The sequence below is a fragment of the Sebastes fasciatus genome, chromosome 16 (genome assembly GCF_043250625.1).
Source record: "Sebastes fasciatus isolate fSebFas1 chromosome 16, fSebFas1.pri, whole genome shotgun sequence".
Taxonomy (NCBI): domain Eukaryota; kingdom Metazoa; phylum Chordata; class Actinopteri; order Perciformes; family Sebastidae; genus Sebastes; species Sebastes fasciatus.
Window position 1 is genome coordinate 28,354,195 of NC_133810.1, and position 21,475 is coordinate 28,375,669.

The 21,475-nt window shown below is 40.7% G+C and overlaps 1 protein-coding gene across 8 annotated transcripts in view; it reads left to right on the forward strand.

The window, feature by feature from the left end:
• Positions 1-21,475, forward strand: part of ncor1 (nuclear receptor corepressor 1) — a 70,450-nt gene that overhangs the window by 14,556 nt on the left and 34,419 nt on the right. For 3 of the 8 annotated variants that reach the window (XM_074611613.1, XM_074611617.1, XM_074611618.1), the window contains exons 7-17: positions 996-1,052; positions 1,209-1,261; positions 2,044-2,110; positions 3,953-4,125; positions 5,621-5,711; positions 5,990-6,168; positions 6,332-6,386; positions 6,821-6,928; positions 14,946-15,053; positions 18,295-18,425; positions 19,839-20,134. In XM_074611613.1, coding sequence (XP_074467714.1) covers positions 996-1,052; positions 1,209-1,261; positions 2,044-2,110; positions 3,953-4,125; positions 5,621-5,711; positions 5,990-6,168; positions 6,332-6,386; positions 6,821-6,928; positions 14,946-15,053; positions 18,295-18,425; positions 19,839-20,134 — 1,318 coding nt within the window. Of the gene's footprint in view, positions 1-995; positions 1,053-1,208; positions 1,262-2,043; positions 2,111-3,952; positions 4,126-5,620; positions 5,712-5,989; positions 6,169-6,331; positions 6,387-6,820; positions 6,929-11,574; positions 11,718-14,945; positions 15,054-18,294; positions 18,426-19,838; positions 20,135-21,475 lie in introns of those variants that run through there. The other 5 variants (XM_074611615.1, XM_074611620.1, XM_074611614.1 and 2 more) reach the window with 4 other exon arrangements.

Genomic DNA, 21,475 nt, shown 5'->3' on the forward strand with positions numbered 1-21,475 from the left:
GGTCACTGTAGTTCATGTCCGTCAGACAATGTTGTGGTAGGAGAGTGCTGAGACGCGCCTTCCTTCTCAGTCAGCCATTAACCCTTTAGGCTGTAAAGCTGCTCCGGCAGCATGCACAGCATCCAGTCTGGCAGCTGCGGCTGTTTGTCTCAGTCTGTAGATGTGGGCTTATGAAAAGGGGAAATCAGGAGTTATCTAGTATCGTTCTGAGTATCTTGAATAAGCTGCCAGTCCTTTACTGATCCAGGAAAACTGTCGTAGCCAACCATATTAATTATGCAGCAGTGGGAACGTTCTTTTTTATTTTTTTATTTTTTTTCTTGTATCACATATCGCTCCTTTCAGGCAGGTGCAACTGCTCACTTTTAAATGTATCATTTGCAGAGGCTCATTAATTGAAGCTTCCGTTTATGCTGTAGCCACTAAAAATGTATCATATCAATTATAATTGTATAAGTATATCCCACTTATAATATTGATCGTCAGATGGAAGGTTTTTCCAGGTGAAATGTTTTGTTTTTGAATACGCTCCAATTGCAGTTTCTTTTTACTTTTGTAGACCTTCAGGGCTCAACAGTAAGAGCTGCCAGGTTGCCATTGGCAACCATTTTTTATCATGCATAAAATAAGGACTGCAAACTGCAAAATGTGCACCCAAAAATAAATATTTTTTAAAAATATTTGTTGCATTAGTGATATTGAAATATGGCTGAATCGGATGAACCTGGACGAAAAACAAAAAGAAAATTTGTGAAGTCTTGGGAGGCAAAGTATCCTGGCATCGTTGAGCTGGATGAAAATTATAAGAACGTTTTTATTCTTTTTTGGCACATTTACATTACATAGCTACTTGTAACTGCATAGTATCTTAATTACTCAAAATATAAGGTGACTAAAAATGGCAACCATATTTTCAGTTTTGACAATCAAAAGCTGAAAAGTTCGTGTTGAGCTCTGACCTTGTAATTAAAATACAATCTCTTTTTTTTTTCTAGAAAAAAGCTGAAGAGGCCCATAAAGTACTGGAAGGTTTTGGTCCTAAGGTTGAGCTGGTATGTGATTTAATGGTTAATAATATATTTTTGCCCTTTCATGTGCTTTGAGGAAAAGGTCATGCTTAGCTCAGTAGCAAGTTAGATATTACTGCTTGCCTAATAGCTAATGATTAAACCACTGCCTGTCCCTGGCCTGCTTTTTCCCCTTTTTAGCCCCTCTACAATCAGCCATCAGACACAAAGGTGTACCATGACAACATCAAGACGTGAGTATCTACATTTCTTCTCTAGATTCATTTCATGAACATCTGTCGGCCTTGACAGGTGGAAGAACATTACATCAGACGTGATGCTTAGCACACTAACAGGATGGGAACCATCTCAGCTGAGGAAAGTGCTGGAGGTAACGCTGACCTCAGCAAGATAAACCCAGCTGATAATTCTGTCTAATGTGATTGCCGAGTCGCCCGATCGAGTCGCCCTACAGACAGTAAGGAGAGTGATTGAGAAAGGAAGTGAAAGAACATGTGTGTCTGCAGTAGGTGTGTTTTTAAAGTAGGGTTGTGTTGGGAGGGGGGCTGAAGGCCAGGCCGTCTAGGATAAACGCCTTCTCAGTGTGTACCAGGAGAGCGGCCCATCTGGCTCAGTCTTTTATCAGGACAGAGACCACCTCTGTGAATCTGCTCTACGGGCCACACTCTCAGGGTCAGCTCTCTCACTATTCTCCCCCCACAGCCGCCATCATGAGTCAACACAACAACACAAGAGTTCCCAGTATTTTGTAGCTGCAACAGTGCAAATAAACAATGATGTCCATAATGTTTTTTTGGTGGGGTCGCTGGAGAATATATCAAGCTCTATCCCTCAAAAATATTAAAATTTACAAAGGTATATGTGTACTAGCTGAAGGGAATACATATCTCTTGCCTTTTCATTCTGAAATTTTTTTTGTAGGGCATTACTTTTTTATGTATTATGCTTTCTGGTAAATTTGCTAATGAACATAGCTTTATCACCATTTCACTGATTGATTGTTATTCTCTTTTAGAAACCAAGTCATGAGGAAGAAGCTCATATTGTTTTTCAAGAGGAGGAACCACGCTCGTAAACAAAGGGTAAGTGTCCCTGCTGTTAGGAAAAGCATTGTGGAAGTCGTGTGGCGCCACCCATTTCCACGGTCACATCATACCTGACTGCTTGCACTCAGCTGACCTCAGCTGACCTCAGCTAACCAGGATGTATATTATTGGGATTGTTAAAGCTTTTGACACATTGTCTCTTCCCTGTTTACTCAAAAGCTATGTAATATTTACACAGAAATTTAACCAACTGCAGTTTTTCTGGTTTTAACATTTGCATGTTAAGTGAGAACACAATTTGAATATACACGTGAGCAATTTAACTGCACACTTTCTCTCTGAATCTTCTCGTCATCTTGAAACTCAGTTCGGAAAAAAGTCTGTAGTTGTTTGAATGTCCATGTTGTTAGACAGCTCACTGAACATTTAGTGCTGATTTGATATAATCCCTAAAATAAGAACTAAGAGTACAGCCATGCCAGCAGCTCTGTGAGGCTGGACTTGAGCTAAACACTAACATCAGCATGTTAACATGCTCACAGTGATGATGCTGATGTTTAGCAAGTATAATGTTTACTATGGTCACCATAGTGTGTTAGCATGCTGACATTGGCTAATTAGCACTATAAACAAAGTCGTTAGTTTTGCAGGCTTTAGGTATTCAAAGTATTGGACAATGGACCTGATGAGGAAAGTTAAGGTAATCACCAAAGTTAGTGTAATTCATCCAGGGGCAACATTTCACTCAAACCACCAACCAAGTGAGTAGGCTATATTCTCTGGGGACCATGAATGTCTACAAAGGGCTCATAACAATCAAGTTGTTGAGATATTTCAGTCTCAGCGAAAATGGTGTACTGACCGATCGTCATTGCCATCCCTTGAGCCATGCTGTTAACGTGGCTAGCGCATTGATGTATTTACAGTACAGGAAACGCCTTGGTTTCCCCTCGTTTGTTGAAAGGTATTGTGCGGGCCAAGAAGTGCTTTTATATGTTCACGTATAATATTAATATATATTGTCTCATCATAGAACAGTTCTGAGGAATACGCTAGCCAGACGCCTGACTCTCTGTCTTCCTTATCAGTAACCAGTGATTTAAATATGTCTGAATCACCCCATGTTGAAACCTTTGGCTCTTTTTTTGTATTGCAATGGCTCAGCGAGTCCCACCGTTTACTGCCTGCTCCCTCTCAGGGTCGGACAGACCACTTTTGGACTCTGAACAATAGCAGAGTGCACATGGCCTCGTGCCAAGAGGAAGGTGAATTGTTTGTCCCTCGCTGTGGAGAGTGGAAACGAGGCTGTATTGTCCTCCCAGTACAGGAATCTTTCCATATCTTCACTAAACACTTTAACTCTCCTTTGACTTTAGTTTTTGTTACAGTAAAAGTGCTAATTTTAGCAGTAAAGACCAGAATGTTTTGCCCTTTCTCCAGTAGAATTATAATTTGCCAGACCATTTGTAAAGAGTATGTGCTGATTGAAAAGTAAGCTTCTGTAACAACATTGCAAAAGAGCAGAAATTCCTGAACAGCATGTACTCTCTCAACTCTTCTGCTCCCACTTCAAGTTTCTGCAGCTCGTCTGTGGTTGTGTTTATAATTGTTTTCTAAATGGGCTTTATTTAAAGTATCCCATATTTAGGTAACATTATAGGAACGGGAGATCTCAATACCCTTTCAATCCGTATTACAGTCAGTGGATTTTATTTGGGAATACAGAAATACCAGCTCCCTCATGGTATCTAACATATGTTCCTTGTGGATCTTCTGGCTCATTGCATTGGCAAGAAGTAATTTTGGCTCTTACTGTAGTTATGGACGCCCACTCCAGTCCTGACTCCTGACCTAACGTTTTCCATGCTGCGCACACAGGAACAGAAGATCTGCCAGCGCTACGACCAGCTGATGGAAGCGTGGGAGAAGAAGGTGGAGCGGGTGGAGAACAACCCCAGACGCAAAGCCAAGGATAGCAGAACGCGGGAGTACTATGAGAGGCAATTCCCTGAGATCCGCAAGCAGAGAGAGCAGCAGGAGCGCTTCCAGAGGTAACAGCCTTTACCTGTGACTGGTCAACATCGTGACATTATGCATCTGAAAAATGTATCTGATTAATTTTCTGTCCATCAGTTAATCGAGCAACTCTAATACAGACACATAATTGGCTGGTGGAAGGAGAACTTTATTTCACCTATCTATTTTTACGGTTTTATTCCACCACTGATTCTGTTTAATACTGCTAACAGAGTTGTTTTGTCTGCCTGGGAGTAGACGCTCAGATAGGACAAAACGGAGGCCTAAAATGGAATATGAACTTTTGCTTTTATTTCATACAGCAGTGGCCCTTTTTAGATTGTGCACATCACCTCAAATTGCGCAGCACAGGACTGAAGTAAACACATTTAGTTTAAAACAGTGAATGTGGGGACGTGGTCAAAGACGGAGGCACTGAGAGTGAAATCATATTCACTCTAGCAATCTTTTGATGCATCGATGATGCTGACGAGACGTGTAGCCACACCCAGACATTAAAATTGTCTCCTCCATTCTTAAGAGATGCGTGTTCAGCTATCACCTACATAGAGGACACTAGGTGGTGTGTGGTGGCCTACTTTGGGCAGAGACACTGGCTGTCTGGGTGCCTCTGGGAAGGGTGGGAGACGGGGTCAGGGTCCAGCGTCTGGTTGTTCCTGCCGCTGATGCTTTTGTGCTTTCATTGAAATCTCCAAGTAAAGAGTTGGCACTGTTTATGCAGACTGCCAGACCGTGAAGGAGGGAGCAAGCTGGTCAGAGACTCTTTTATTCATTAATGATGGGTACAACGATTCTGTTCGTTAACAACAGAGCTTTGAAAGTTCCAAAAACGTTCTCCTGTCGCTCTTATTATAGAGGACCTATTATGCTTATTTTCAGGTGCATACTCGTAATTTGGGTTTCTACTAGAACATGTTTACATGCTTTAATGTTCAAAGTTTTCACCCTCTGTCTGAAACGCTCTGTTTGAGCTCCTGCCCCCTCAACCCCCTCTCCCGAAAAGCCCAGCCTGCTTTGATTGGTCAACCGAACCAAACTCTTCGGACTCCGCTTGAACTACTTTGCTTGAGGGTGTGCCAAACTAGCCGCTGGGCAAGTATTATGTAAATGTGTTACTTGGTGACATCACCACGTTACAGAAGAAAAGGCAGGACTTCAAGCGAGGCGTTTCCGGCAGTTCCCCAGCAGTGTTTCTGTGGGGGAGAGTGACTCTCTTTGGCGTGGACTTTGGGCTTTGTAACTTTGCAGACCTTTTACATGCACAAAAAACTATATAACACAGTAAAGGAAAGGGAAAAAGCACAAAAGCATAATAGGTCCTCTTTAACAATTTGACTCTGGTTTTGGTTGGAAAACTGTGAATAAGTAATGGATGCTTGGAAATGTTATTTTCTTTGAAAAGAATGGAACACAACTGTTATTGTCTTTGCCCAGCATACAAATTTAATGTGACATTTGAAATACAATTGTAACATTTGTAACTCATTTATCCCCTTTTTTTCCCCGCAGGGTTGGACAAAGAGGAACAGGCCTTTCTGCAACAATTGCGAGAAGCGAGCATGAGATTTCTGAAATCATAGATGGCCTTTCTGAGCAGGAGGTTGGTATTATCTGAAGTGCCTTTTAAATATATTACAGTGTAGATGTGAAACCAATTACCTAGATGACAACAGCCTAAATAGAAGTATCACAGTTTGTGTTTTGAAGAGGGAGAGATCTGTGTAGTGTTTCACTTACTGCATCATCTTGAATACATTTAATCTACATAAATCACAAAGGCAGGGAGCAGATTTCCATAAGAATGAAGATGGTTTTCTGAACAAGGGACACTGTTCTCTGTTGGAGTAACTGGCCACTTCCCCTGTCCATGTCCCACAGAACAATGAGAAACAGATGAGACAAATGTCAGTCATCCCTCCCATGATGTACGACACCGAGCAGAGGCGAGTGAAGTTCATCAACATGAACGGCCTGATGGACGACCCGATGAAGGTGTACAAAGCCCGGCAGTTCATGAATGTTTGGACCGAACACGAAAAGGAGATCTTTAAGGAGAAGTGAGTTGTTTTGGTTTTGGTAGCGGCCCAAGAAGTTTGCGCCACAGTTTGTCCCAGTAGGTCTGAAATGCAGCTACGGTTTATAGACCTTAATGATACCTTGGGCTTGGACTGATATATTTTTGGCTTCGGCACACGAGTAACGACTGGCATCTCTTTCCAGGTTTGTCCAACACCCCAAGAACTTTGGCCTGATTGCCTCTTATCTGGAGAGAAAGGTAAACCACTGCTCATGTGCCCATTTTTGGATTATGTAGCAGGATATTATTGATATTGTTTGGGGGGGACCATTAAAGACAAACTCTCCTAAAGTCAGAAATTGGGATTTATGACTTTAAAGCTCTAAAAATATACTTAACATTTCAATGTTGTAATTGAGTCCTACAGGCTGTAATGAAGCTTTTAGTAGTGACTATTTAAGCATTTATTTTAAGACCCGTTAGAACTGCTTATTCTGGTGAAGTGTTTTTTCTTTTTTGTAAAATTAACATAAATATGAATAACTCTGCACTCTGTGTAATAATCCTTCACTCATTGGTCGCACACATATCAACTACATCTTGATGAACTTTGCCAGGACTAAAAAAACAAGTAAATGCTTGAACATGTTGCCTCCAGTTTCAGTTTTACATGTTGCCATTTCTCGTTCCAGTGTGTTGCTGACTGTGTCCTTTATTACTACTTCACCAAGAAGAACCACAACTACAAGACGCTGGTGAGGCGAAACTATGGAAGACGAAGAGGAAGGAACCAGGTAAATGTAAGACATCTATCAATTATCTTTTTACAGTTTGTTCCTTCTGTGGTTGACAAGATGCTGGCCATTTACTCTTTATGCTCGGAGAAATAAATGAGAATCAGAAATACTTTTATTGATCCCTGGGGGGGGAAATGGGACACTAAAGTTGCTCTTATAAATAAGCATGAAGAATCATAAGAAAAATAGGAATAAAGGAGTATGTAAGATGAAGACGTTGAAGTTCAAATTAAGTTTAAATCTAGAAGAGCAATACTTCAACTTTAACATCTTAGATCTGACCAAACTTTTTAGAGAAACCAATGTATTTAGGGGGAATTTGCAACTCTGTCAGTTAACTATGGGTGTGATGGTTTCACATGCTGCATTGCAGCATTGGGTTTGTCTGACTTTTGCCACACCTGTTTCTATTCTGTTTCATGTGACCGATATACGTCGAGCACATATATCACGCCACACCTCGTAAAGATTTGCCCCCTACATTGCTGCGGGGCAGAGTGAGTGAAACAGGAAGCAGACACTCCCCACCTTTTCTTGAATTATAAACTGGCTGCAGTTTGACTTGCTTGTTTTGTCAGTTCACCTAAAGATCCATCAGCATTATCTGTAAAAGATAGAATATGTATACTTCACCAAATACTACGAGTGGGAATCACCATAGCCCCCACGATACGATATTATCATGATACTTATGAATCTTAGGCGATTTTAAACATTTTGTAATATGCTGAGTATTGCGATAAGATATATTGGTATTTATTACCTTTTTTCAACTGCAAATTATGCAGATTGTCAACATCTGTTTTATCTAATAATAAGATACAGTTTTTACTTAGATCATCTCAGAGTTTTCATTCACATATCTTGAGATACCCCTTTTAAAAATGCAGTTTTTCCTCGCCAAAATTTAGCGTAAATTTAGAGAGTTATTTAGCGTTCTTCCCGACAAGCTAACATGACATTGATTCCTTCGGTATTCTAGTTTCATATGATACCAGTATCTTCACTTAAGCTTCAAAACTAAGCCTACTACCTCTCAAAGACAGAATAGAGGTTAATAGTTTATATAATAAAAGATCAATACATGACGTCCGTGTATCGATACAATAATGCCACGCTAAATATTGTGATACTATGCTGTATGGATTTTTGTTCGCCCCCTCCCCTACCAAATACAGTCAAATATAGATTAATCTCAACATTTAATTATATAAAAATAAGATTGCACATTCTGGAAAATGTGTTCAGGAAACTGACGCTGTCACTCGCAGTACATTCTCATTTGGCAAAGTTTTGAGTCTGATGAAAGTTGAACCAAGTCTTCCGATGTACAGTGAGATGTCCTGACATGTTCACACTGTATCAGGATAAACTAGCAGGAAAGCTGATGATTTTCTCCACCTAGAAAATAATTGCACTCTGAGGCTTTAAAGGGAGACGCTCCAGTTTGTTTCTGTGCTTGATACCATGACAAATAAATCTTTATGGAGCCACATGCAGCAGAGAAAGCAAAAGGATCAAGCAAAGCATGTCTTTATTTTCTCCATCGAGAAAATGATCAGCAGATTGATCGTTAACGAATAGCCCTGCAGCCCTGTTTCAAATCCATTAATAACGCACACACGTAATGATGGTATACTATGTTTAGCTCCTATAGACACAGATTCAAAACACACAGAGACAAAAGGTCAGGCTATGGCAAATGTAACATCAGATAGGGAAGGGCGCCTGGTTAGCTCAGTCGGTAGAGTGGGCACCCATGTAACAGGCCTCAGTCCTGACCGCGTTTGTCCGGGTTCGAATCCGGCCTGTGGCCCTTTCCGTATCCACTCTCTCTCTCTCCCCCCTTTCCAAGACTCTATCCACTGTCAATAAAAATGGTAAAATGCCCCCAAAAAATAACTTAAAAAAAGAACATAGGGAAACTTAGGACAAATTAAGTATGTGCATTTCTATAATATATAATGTAGAAGAAGCTAGGTTAGTTTTAAGACCATCTGTTTGATCCTATTGCTATCTCTCCTGCATGTGGCTCCATAAAGATTTATTTGTCACAGTATCAAGTATAGAGACAAACAGGAGCAGCCTGCTCCTTTAAAGCCTCTGTGAAATTACTGTCAAACTATGGAGATATGTTGTTGTACACAGATTGTTGTTTAGGGCTTTATATAATAATCGCCTCACACCCAAATCCAGTAAAAAAAGATTCTCCGTCTCACAACCCCTGGTGTGTTGGCTGACATCAAATATTGATCTCACTCATTCTGTTGGGTGTTTCCTCTTTGCTGGGCTTTTCCCTACTTAACTGATGCCCTAGTCCTTGTACAGGACATTCTGTCTCTGTGTTGAGTACATGCGCTGTGTAACACAGTTATAGAATGGGAGGAGGTGGAGGTCGCAAGAGTTCATGATTACATCTTGAACACAAAAGCTGTGTTTCCACTGCATGGTAGGGCTTTCCTCGGCTCAACCCACGTTTGGTACCATGTCCCTTACTCTATGCCATGTTTCCACTGCAGATAGTAACCCCTCAGTGTAGGCGGGATTCTCAGCTGATCGCCATAGCGACGCCACGTGCAAGTGCCGTAACAGATGATCTGTACAATTGTACGGCGTAGTAGTGTACAAAGCGTAGTTTTGAGAGCTGCCATTTGTTTTCAAATCTGGGTAGAGTGAATTAAAAATTGGGGTCTATTGACAGCAGCTTGGCTATTCTGCAGTGTATGGTGCTAGATGGAGTGGTTCTGTTGGTACCATCCACAACTTTTGCTAATAGAAATGCGAAAATAATGTGTAATGACATAAACTGAAATGGAGTGCTCGGTGGAAATGTGCCAAAAGATGGTTACTTTACTAAGTGACTGGTATGATTTCTTCATGTGTGGTTCACCTCAGCCATATTTAGCCTTTTAGTTGTTGTACCATTCATAGCACTCTATGTCACAGAATGTCTTCTCTCAGCTGCTGGTGGATCCATACTAAGTAATTGTGGGAAAATGTCTTTCTGTATTGGCAGCTTGTGACAGCTCATGATAGCTAACTGAAGAAAACACTATCTCTGTGTATTTTGGAGCACACTGACATTTCATATGCTTACAGTGTTACAACATACATACTCAACCAGGAGAGCATTAAACAAGTTGACTTTGTTGTTGTTGTTCATTCATGCAGAGTTTGAAAAGCAGCCTGGGCTTTTGTTGTTCTTGGAAGTTATACATCACCAGGCACTTGATCTCAGTGACTACGTTTACATGCACAGAATATTCTGTGCCATTCTACATGGCTAATGAAAATTAATATTCCTGTTTACATGCAGCCGTGTATACTCCTCCATCTTCTTGAAATGGTTTACGTTTGCAATATTTGCGCATATCCAAAAACCTGTTGATATCCAAGTCTTTCATAATATTTAAAAGTAGGTATGTCTCTCCTTCTTTTCTTTTGGGCATGCATCTCTGCAAACTGTCGGCTAGTTGGTTTGTGTACAAAACACAGAGCTGACTGTAAACAGGCGAGAGGTCGTGTTTCGCAAACTGCTGTAAAAACCCCAGTTGAGATGCATATTCCGACTGCGCTGTATACATATGTCCAAGAATGCTCCTAAAACCTGAATATCGGCATATCCCACACGTCTTAATCGAAAAAATTCTCCATCAGGAATAAGGCCTAATTAAGAATATCCAAACAACAAATGCTGTTTACATGACCCGTATCAAATTTGTAATATTGTCATATTCAGAATAATAGTGGATTATTAGTGTGCATGTAAACATAGTCACTGAGATAATCAGAAAAGGGATTGTTGGTCAAACACTTTTTTGACGAGTCAGACTTTTGAGGTTGTCGATGTTCACACAAGATCCAGCTCAGCATCTGTAGTGCTCTGCTTAACATGGATGTCATTGTTCGTCATTAAATGTGGTTCCTACAATATTGTTTTTACACAAATGTTGTACGGTTAGAGCACATACAAACATAGTTTTCATGGGTTGTCACTTTATTGTAAAAGCGGGTGTAAGATGGTCATCTCTTGAGATTCAGGTCAGTTGCTTTAGTGCTTTTTCCTAAACCATCTTGTGGTTGTTGAGAATGTCGTGAATACAGTTTGTTTTTTCTCTTTGCCCTAATACACATCAGGATGTTGTGGAGCTACTGGTGTGACTTAACAAATGCAGTTCGAGTGAGTCATTAGAGAGGGAAGGAAGAGGACCGAGTGAGCAAAAGCAAGAGCAGTGGAATGTAGGGCGAGTGAGTGAAACTGAGAGAAAAAAAAACCCTGAGCGAGACCGAGTCAGCGCTGGCAGCTTATCCGCTGAGTGTGTGTGCTATTGTGGTTTTTTCTCGTTTTCCATTTCCTCTTTCTTCTGCTCTGTTGAGAGAGAGAGAGACGGAGAGAGAGAGAGTCACCCCTCTCTGAAACAGCCGAGTTGGTACAGCCCAGCCATCTGACAGGCCCAAAAACTCACTCTGCTGCTGTGAGTGCCAATCAAAGAGGAGTGCTCGGCAGGGATTACCTTGAGTGACCCTGCATAGATTAGTGCGTGCATGTGAGATGGACAATTCTTTGGGCGGCTTAAGCGGCCTGATGACACGCTTTCCCGGAATATGTGCGGCGGTGCCGTGGCCCGGCAGCCCTTCTAAGGAGCTCTGCTATGGTGCTGTCCTGCCCCTCTACTGCTACCGTTACAACCGCTATGGAAGTACTGGAGGGTAAACTCACATTTACAACACCAGTAAGCTGTGGCTCACAGCAGAGCAAAGGGGGTTGTGTGACCAGCAAATGAGCTTGCAGGTATGTCACTAGCTTTACAGTGTTTGCTTTTTAGTTGCCGCACACTTGTTCTGTTTTTTCTTAGTTTTTTTCTGTCGTGTTTTCTGTTGCTCTGTTGCTCGGGCAGCTCGCTCCTTAGCCTACATATTTACTTGAGGCTCGTAGGCTGTCAAACTCAGCTATTTTAGGCTGGTTTTTCTAGGACACGTGCAGACATGGTTTTTAATTTAAGTGTCAAGCCCAAACTATGTGGAATGCATGTGTATTTATGCTATGGGGTAGGGACTGTTCAGAGGAGAAAATGTAGGAATTTGTTTTTAATGTCATATTTTATAGTGCAGAGTGTATTAGAGGTTAGACACGCTGGCAGCTTTATAACATTCCTTGAGCAAATGTGCGTCAAACATGAGGTATATGTCCCCCGTGTCAGCTGATCTTAATAACTGCACATCTGATCTAAATTAATATTCAGCCTCCCCCCCAGTAAAACTCACATTACACAGGAAACCTACACATGCTCCCCCCCCACTGTCTGCTACCACTTCATTGGCTATTTTTAAAAGTTGCACCTTAACTACCTGGTCTTCTCGCTCATATTGCTCTGCCAAAAAAAACACAGCATCTGTATATCTCTGTCAGTTAGCCTAGCAGCTTCATCCATTAAAAAAAAGTTTTCCCTTGTGCAGCTTTAGTGTTATTGGTCTGTTTATATGCAGGCCCATTTAGGACAAGCTGCAGTTCAGTGTGGCATTTTGATGATCTTGAATGTAATTGACATCGAATGTTTATTATTGTGTAATATTCATCTGCTTGAGAAGAGGTGCAGTCACTAAGTGATTATGTTGTTTAACTTGATGCTGTAACTTCACCTTCATTAGTTTGTTTGGCAGTTCACACAAAGCGTAATGTTGCAGTAATGTGGTAGTTGTCTAACTGGTCTTGGAACGCTGATTCACCAGGACGCCCTTTAATCATATTTTTTTTAGAGAAGTGGCTATTATCAGTTATCCGAACTGTCAATGTTTACAAATTGACTTATTATTAAATCAAACACACTGATGAGCTCTAAAACAGACGTCATTTACATCCACGGCAATAAACCAATATATTTAAAAATATATTTGCTTATCTGTTAATCAGCTGTGTCACGAGAACCAAATAGAAATGTAAAACAAAGACTGCGGAGGAGGCAAAAAATCCAGTTTAATTTCTACACAGATCCCTTAAATTGAATCTGATGTACAAATAAACCTGCGCTACAGGCCATCTTTTGTTGTTTAACTTGCTAACACATACATCAGAAGAGCAAATGTCAGGTAGATGTTTATGGTAAAATGTCAGAATGAAAGATAAACAGAACATCAGCATTTATTAAAAATAGTGTGATAAATGTGCAGTTGTCAGTGCAACATTTTAGTAGTTTTACTACCAATGTAACTGTGGTAGTGTTTTGAAAATTAAAGGTGGTAAAATGTTTCATGTGTGAAGATGTTACTGAGATACTTTTCCTGTTCTGGTAGGCAAAGTAAAGCTTATAGAATAGAGATGGATATCTTCTCTAGGAAACGCAATGTAGCCATCTCCTGGATTGTTTTGAATATTATTCATATTATGGTCAGTATACTGTATATAGCATCACATATACAAGGAGGGCAACATATGTATTACTCTTTGCATATTTCTGTCCTTGTCTGTTGGGGTCCAAAAGGGCAAAAAATGTTCCTTGAGAGCTCCTTTCTTATTTGCCTGGCAGTAAAGTTTGTCAAGTAGATTTCATTGGTTTGTAGCACTGACGATGAATAGTTTTTCCCTTACAGAGCTCCCAGTAACCAGGGTAACTGTGGCTAAAGCTTGGTATTTTTTACCTTTCATTTTGACAGTAAATTGTTGGGATGATCGCTCGGGAATTCAATCCGCTGGATTATGCATTTTATCCAAAATGAATGCAAGCTATATACCATGCTACCGTTAGATATATTTGTTTACATTTATTTCCTGTTCTTTTCCTTCCTTTACTAGAATGTTTCAAGAGACATTATTTCTGAGTAATTGTGTCAGATGATGATGGCAATATCTGTAGTGAATTGCAATGATAGAGGTAATGCATAGTAATAATTTAGTAGATTTTTCATTTCCTATTCCTTCAGTGAAATAGCTTGAAGCAAGAGTGTGAGATTCCTCTGGTGGCCTAAGTTCTGCGGTAGGAAAGGGAAGATTGACTTGTGGCTCTGTCATTTCCTAAATCAAACAGCACTTGTGAATCAGCAAAAGAGGGGAGAAATTAAAACTCTCAAAATATTCAAGCCAGGTCAGGAAAGAGCTTCATTTAAAAACACAGAAGAACCACAGAACCACAGGGCCTCATTGACTTTTGGGGAACATCTATGTAGAGGCTCTTTTACGCAGTGTGGGGAGAAGAGGCAGGAATGCCACGGCTCTCTGGCCACCTCCAAAGCAAACACGAGCGCTCCCTGACCCAACCAGAACAGCATCTCACTGAAGGACATGTATGGGGAGGATAACAGATCTAAAACGGACTGGTCTGCTTTGCAAAAAAAAAAATCTCTGAAATTGTCGAGTGCCAAAAACATGCTTTGCAGGCAGGAAATGAGTCAAGCGTTTAAGTCCCGATCCAAGTTTGACATGGTCCTCTCTGCATACATCAACCTGCAATCTGAGCTCTGAATCTGCAGGGCTTCCCCTAAAGAACAGTGCTGCTGCATCATCATACTGTAGAACCATCATACCACGTGTTACTATGAATACTCCTATGCTATTTTAGCATGCGGATGCGACATTCTAAATATGGGTTAACACACTTTTGAAATACTGTAAAAAGCACCATCCAGAGGTGTGGACTCGAGTCACATGACTTACACTTGAGTCACAAATTTGATGACTTTAGACTCGACTTGGACTCTAACACCAATGACTTCACATGAACTTGAGCCTTTTGACTTGAAAATACTTAATACCTTCCCCCAAGCGCAAAGATTAAAAAGTTTGTGCTCGAAGGCAATCGTCGGAGATGGGTTTATTTACTTTTTGAGAGATCTTTTATTTGTTTGTTTGAGAAGAGGATATACTCACGGGGGAAAAAAACTGAACTGAACAAACTGAATTTCTATCTTTTGTTGTTTATTGCTGAATCCCTAAAAATTGGTGTTTTTTTTGTTGATCTCTGGACTCTTTATTTTTGATGAATATTATTGTGACTTGCATTTGATTATCTTACACTTAATTCCCCAGATCCATTCTGTTCGCACCAATCCAACAGTATCCAATCAAGATGCAGGACAAAACCATGAAGAACTAGCATGGCACTCGGAGAGCGCAGACCTCCGGCAAGGTTCCCGAGTACGAATGCTCCCCCTCTCTGTGCAGCTTGCGCTATCATCCACGTGTATTTTTGTTTATGTTGAGATCAGCTGTACGTAGCGGAGCATCGTAAAACACTTCATTCAAACTGGACAGAAACAAAATAAAACTCACCTAAACCGTCGTCGTTACTCTTTCCAACAATCACCAAGTGTGCTTTGGTCGAACTCAACTGTAATTTTACAGAGTTTCATGTGAAAAAAACGCTGAATCTACAGGTTTTCCCCCCTCCAACCCTTCGCTCTCTCTCTGTCTCTCTCTCTGAAGGAAAGAGGCGGGGGCATGCGTCATCAATGTGTCATAAGTGACACTGCGCATGTGTTATACCCAGATGTCTTAATGTTCTGGCCGATCGGAGTCTTTAAAAAAATTCCTAAAGCCAGATCATCTAATGAATCTAATGGATTGTTCATTGTGCGACACTCCACCCCTCCAAAAAGTTTCATTCAAATCCATCGAAGACTTTTGGAGTAATCCTGCTAACAGACAAACCAACAAACCAACGCCGGTGAAAACATAACCTCCTTCATAGGCCTTCGGCCTTGGTGGAGGTAACTAACGTTACATTACTGAGCGCCAATTGGCACCAGTTACTGCTAAAATGACGTTATGAACAAACTAATTACATTTGGTGAGGAGTGCATTATGACTCGTTTAGGACTCAGAATTCAAAGTTTAGAACTAGGGACTTGCCTATCTTGACTTGGGACTTGAGTGCAAAGACTTGAGACTTACTTGTGACTTGCAAAGCAATGACTTGGTCCCACCTCTGGCACCATCACATCTAGAATTTCAGATCTGCATAAAAAGTAAATGCAAAAGCAGCTTGTTAGCAAAGGCCTGACAAATAGAGTTAACAGCAATGAAGGAAAGGCTGTGTGCTGAGCAGTATGTGTGGGGTAAACCTGAGGTAGCATCACATGCAGTTTTCTTTCTAATACTATTAATTTGATTTTGCTAGTCATGTAGCTCCGCTCCTAGAAGGCAAAACCCATCTGATTATTAGCTGTCTTTGGTTAGAGCTGGCTAGAACAGCCACTAATTCAAACTGCTGTTGCTTACTGCCTGTTTTTGTGGAGTTCTCAAGCACTTTATCAGCTGTATTAAATGTCAGGCAGACTCCTCGTGTGCAGAAGCACGTTGTTGTAAAATAGACGGCGGCCATTGCCTTTTTTTTTTTTTTAGTTGTACCCCCGTCTTCCCACTCTTTGCCTCAGTCCATATCTTTTTGCCTTTACCATTGAGTGAAGCGCATTCCTTGGCCCCATCTGGTACCAGCATGGGATGTTTGGCTTGGCATAGCCAGACTTGTTCCAGCACAGCGCTTTCATGGAACAGGCAGGAGGAAGCATTCTGTGGTTACTGCGCCAGCACTGATGATAAAGAATGTTGCTCTGTCCTCAATCACTCTGTTGGACCGGTTTTTAAAATTCACTTTTGAATGATGTTTTCACTCGGCTCTTGTAGGCATTATTCATCTGAACTTCAACCTCTACCATTTTTTTTTTCATTTAGAATATTAAGATGATCCTCTTTTCTACCACTGCTCTTTTCTACTACTTGCAGCGTGGCATAACAGTCATGAGTGTCATGGTCAAACCCGTTTCTCTCTTTGAGGGATTTACTGATATAAATCAGACATGAGAACTGGCCACACTCACGATTTCTTCCCACCCCTAGCATTTCTACCTGACATTATTATTGGCGCTGCTGTCGCAAAGACAACTGGATCGCTTTCCGACAAATTTAGCGACTTATTCAGACCATCATGGAAAAAGCAAGAAATATATTAAATTATAATTCATTCTCAATGCTGCTCAGAGTAATTGCAGTCCACGACTCTTCTGTCAAGATCATGGAGTCTCTCTCTCTCCTCTTGCACAGTGCGCAGACGGCCTCTCCCTCGCTGAAACCGACACAACCACTTACGCAAATAGATGCTCGATGTCGTCACCGATATGCAAACGAGCGCATGATGTCATCTAGCGACTTTTAGCAACTTTTGGAAGTAGTTCTTCTAGCTACTTTCATTGGAAAAGAGTTGGCGACACTGCACAGGACACACACTGCCCTTTTATTTTCCACAGTTACTTCGGTTGTTCCACCGCCCACCGTTTCTGCTACTGGGGGATACTTGCATTGATGGTCTTTTGTGACTGGAGATAGCTACCAGGGAACCCCTGTTTTGTCTGCATGATGAGAATGTGCGCAATGGTTGATGCGCTTACTTTGTGCCTTAAATTTATCTTTCATTTTCCCTTTAGATAGCAGACAGGAGTGAAAGCAAGGCTTATAGGAAGGGAACCAATCTAAATGCAGATGGTGTCATTATCCTATAGCCGTTACATTGTGCAATAAACACTTACTTGATAATGACAAGTTAAAGCAAAAAAACGTGTCTATTGCCACTTAAATTTTTTTATTAAAGCAGACTGATCAGTGAACAATATCTGCAATGTTTGCAGTTGTTTGTGTCACATATGTTTCTGCAGATGCTGGACAATGTGGAGATTATTAAAATATGACATAGCCTTTCACCTATCTGCATACAGAATGTACGACTAGACGTTTCATCTTGTAACTCTAGTCTTTAGTTTTACATTTGTTGTATTACATTGATATTATATTAGTTTTGAGGAAATCATTCAGCTTGAAAGCAGTAAGTCCTTTAACCAGATGCGATTTACCTCACTTGGTCTGAAAGAGAATATTTAAGCATACTATTCAATCAGGCCCGTCTTCTGTTGTACTTTTGTAATTTGTTATGGTCCTCTGGGCTCACAGGGCCAATGCAGCCACTGCTATACCATTTGAAGACGTCTATTGCTTGATAGCATGCAGGAAGTGTGTAAATGAGGGGTGTAGTATAGGGTAAGGTTATGATAAAGCAGGTATAAAGCTTCTACAGAAGTATGTGGTATATCCTCTATCATAGTATAGCAGTATCAGACTCTTGGAAGATGCATACACAGGATATTGGCCTTTTAGAAGAAATGAATGCTTGCGATTGTTTGAATGACCTTTCTAAATGTATTTCAGGGTAGTTTTTTTTACATCTGAATCAAAGCATTAATATCACTAAGGACTGAAAAGTATTCTCTGCTTCGTATTTACTTCTCTCAACCTAAAAATCACTTTTACTAATCTACACATTGACCTTTTTTCCTTTTTGTTTCAAGGAGAAACAACTAAATATTTCCCCCCTATGTTTTGTCTCCAGCAAATAACACGTCCCTCACAAGAAGACAAGTCGGACGAGAAAACCGAAGAGGACAAATCTGAGAAAACCGAGAAAAAAGAGGACGAGGAAAAGAAGGACGAGGAAGAGAAAGATGAAAAGGAGGAGCCTAGGTGAGTTGTAAATAGTTGTTTGTCCTGGTGTCACTGTAGTCCATGAGGCCCTGCAGTTAAAGCTCCTTTTGTTAATAGGTAAATGTATTCCATTATATTTAAGTGCTTTCAGTTAATTATTGCCATTATTATGTGTAGCTTGATATCTTTTAATGCTCTTATTTAAAAGATGTGCTGGTATTTGAAAGTCAAATAGCCAGACATTCACCCTTGGTACTCCAACAACCCTGTACAGTTACTGTTGTGTATATCAACGATATTATCCCAACCTATAGGGGTTGGACAGAGGAGAGCATTTTCCAAGGACCCCCTCATAATCCTAATGCCGATTAAAGCCTAATGCTTACCACCATTTGTACTCTTATGCCAGTGGAACTATTGGTATTCTAAAACTTTTCAGCCTAGATACTTAGACCTGTTTCATAGTGATAAACAGAAACACATTTCAATTGACATCATGTTAATTTCACTGACTTTTCAAGAGGAGGTAATTTTAATCAAATTGCATTTGGACTCAACTTGACATAATTTATACTTTTCAAGTAATTGATCTTAATAGCTTTTAGATCTTAACAGTAGCAACAAGACTGGCATAGTCCTAATAAATCCAGATGTTTAAACAATTTACCATTCTAAAGCTGACTTTCAAAAAGTGCTTCAACTTAAAAATAATTAACTTATTGCTGTGTGTCACAATCATATCAGAGTTTCCAAAGCTAACGTGTGTGGGAGTAATGGACACAATATGCTTGTTTTATTGGTGCAAATGGTCCCCATCTGTAGAAATGCACTTTTTAATGATACAGCACAATGTTGTAATATATAGCAAATTATTTTGCAGACCCCCTGACAGATTGCTAAGGACCCCTGAGGGTCCCCGGACCCCACTTTGAGAAGCACTGCTGTAAACAATAGACATGACTGTAACTTGTGCTGTTTAAGCAGTCCCTCCTGGACCTAACCTGTTGACACTGAATAGGAATGAACACAAGAGGGAAGAATTCACAAAGCTTGCTCACATTCAGCTGTAATGGCGCAGGAGGTGACTTTTATCATATCGTAAGATTCGATTAGTCTTATTGAGTTACACATTATGATAAACAGATCATAAAATAATTAATGGGAAGATTTCACATCCCTGGGCCGTTGGTGCAGTGATGCGTGTTCATGACTTGGCGGAGGAAAGCAGTGTCTGTTTTGGCGTGTGGCTAACACACGAGACAATTTGCTAACTTGTTAACAAGTCTGTGTGGCTCGAGTGTTGACAATTTCAAATATGCTTTTCTCGTGTTTTCAGTCATGGAGATAAAGAGCAGATTACTAAAAGGGCCCGTTATTGCTGAGTCAAAAGGGAATAGCTATTTGCTGTACCAACAGTCTCTTAAGCTGTGTTTTCTCTCTCCAAAACCACAGGGACATTGGCAAGGACAAAGACAAGTGTGACGGTGGGGAGGACGAGGACGGAAAGGAGCAAAACACGCCGCGTGGCAGGAAGACTGCCAACAGCCAGGGCCGCCGTAAGGGAAGGATCACCACACGCTCCATGGCCAATGAGGCTGCGTCTGTGGCGGCTGAGGAGGCGCCTCCCCCTCTCCCTGAGCCTGCCATGCCAGAGCCTCAGCAGCTCCCGAAGCCTGATTCAATGCAGAAGTCCATGAAGGAGCCTGCAAAACCCCAGACTCCAGTAGCCTCCATGGATGCTAATAAAGGTGAATCCTCTTGGGGATGCTCTCTGGAGGTTGTTTTTACAACACAGCTACACACTTACTGACACAGAATTGAGAGAAAAAAAATACAGCCATCAATGTTTCATCACAAAATATGTGAAGAAAAGAATGCAGTAATGCTGTTATTATATTTCTTGGCTAGCTAGTTCACTGAACTTTACATGTTGTTTAGCTGGCTGTGTCACTTCTTGAATTTATTTGCAAGTCACATTTTGGTGGAGTCTCTCAGTCTGCACTCAGTTTATAATCCTTTTGTACTTACAAAGATTCCACATGTGAATCATTTAAAATTCAGTTGTTTCTTATTTAGAATTGGTGGATTTTAACATTGGCCGTTTATTGAGGTTATGCAACGTGCCAAAAAGCGTGCAGTGATTTTTGCCATCAACTTTAACAATTACCGTCACAGTGTCCACATTCTCTGGCATCCCATTTAGCTTCTTAAATGTCACAGTAGGCTGAAATGTACTTTCATTTTTCTCTTGTGAATAATCATGTGCTGTCACTAGCTGTGTTTCCACTCACATATTTTTATGCACATTTTTAAGTATTGTGTGGAAATGGCAAAACTTTCGATAAAAGTTCCTCAATTGCAAAAAAAAAAAAGGTTTTAAGCTCGCTTGAGGTGGTTTCTGCCTTTGTCGAAAAAGAGTTGATGCACTAATTGGTTTATGGAAACGCCTTTGCCGAATAAGTTCCGACATAGTGAACATTTTACTCACATGACTGATGAGCTGTTTCCACTGTCGGCGTCTTCACGGATATTCCCATAACGTGCTTGTCTTCGTCTCCGGACAGCATGAAACATGGCCAATACTAGCTGACATGAGAGAACAATTAAAACATACCCAATTGAAACAAATTCCTGAAAACCTCTCTCCATTATTCTTTCATAGTTGGTTAGATGGCCATGGCGTTATGCTGATTTGTTTCTGGTTCGCAACCTGTACTTCTTCTACTCTGTTTACTGGTTACCAGCTTCTGGCCATACTATGCTGTAGCCGAGTTTATTCACTCCATGGATGGAAACGTGCCTATTTCACATTTCTTTTTTTTCTTTGTGACATTTCAAAAGTTGGCTTGAAATTCGCTTGACATTTGAATGGAAACACGACTACTGAATGGCCTGGTGTAAGGGACAGTGTTCATACTGCTAGAGTAAAGATACTGGCATCATGTGAAACTAGAAAACCTAAAGAATCCATTGGTACCAACCATGCTTGTCGTGAAGGAGGTTAAATAACGCTCCAAGCTTGTGCTAAATTTTGGCGAGGAAAAACTGGCATGGCCATTTTCAAAGGGGTCCCTTGACCTCTGACCTCC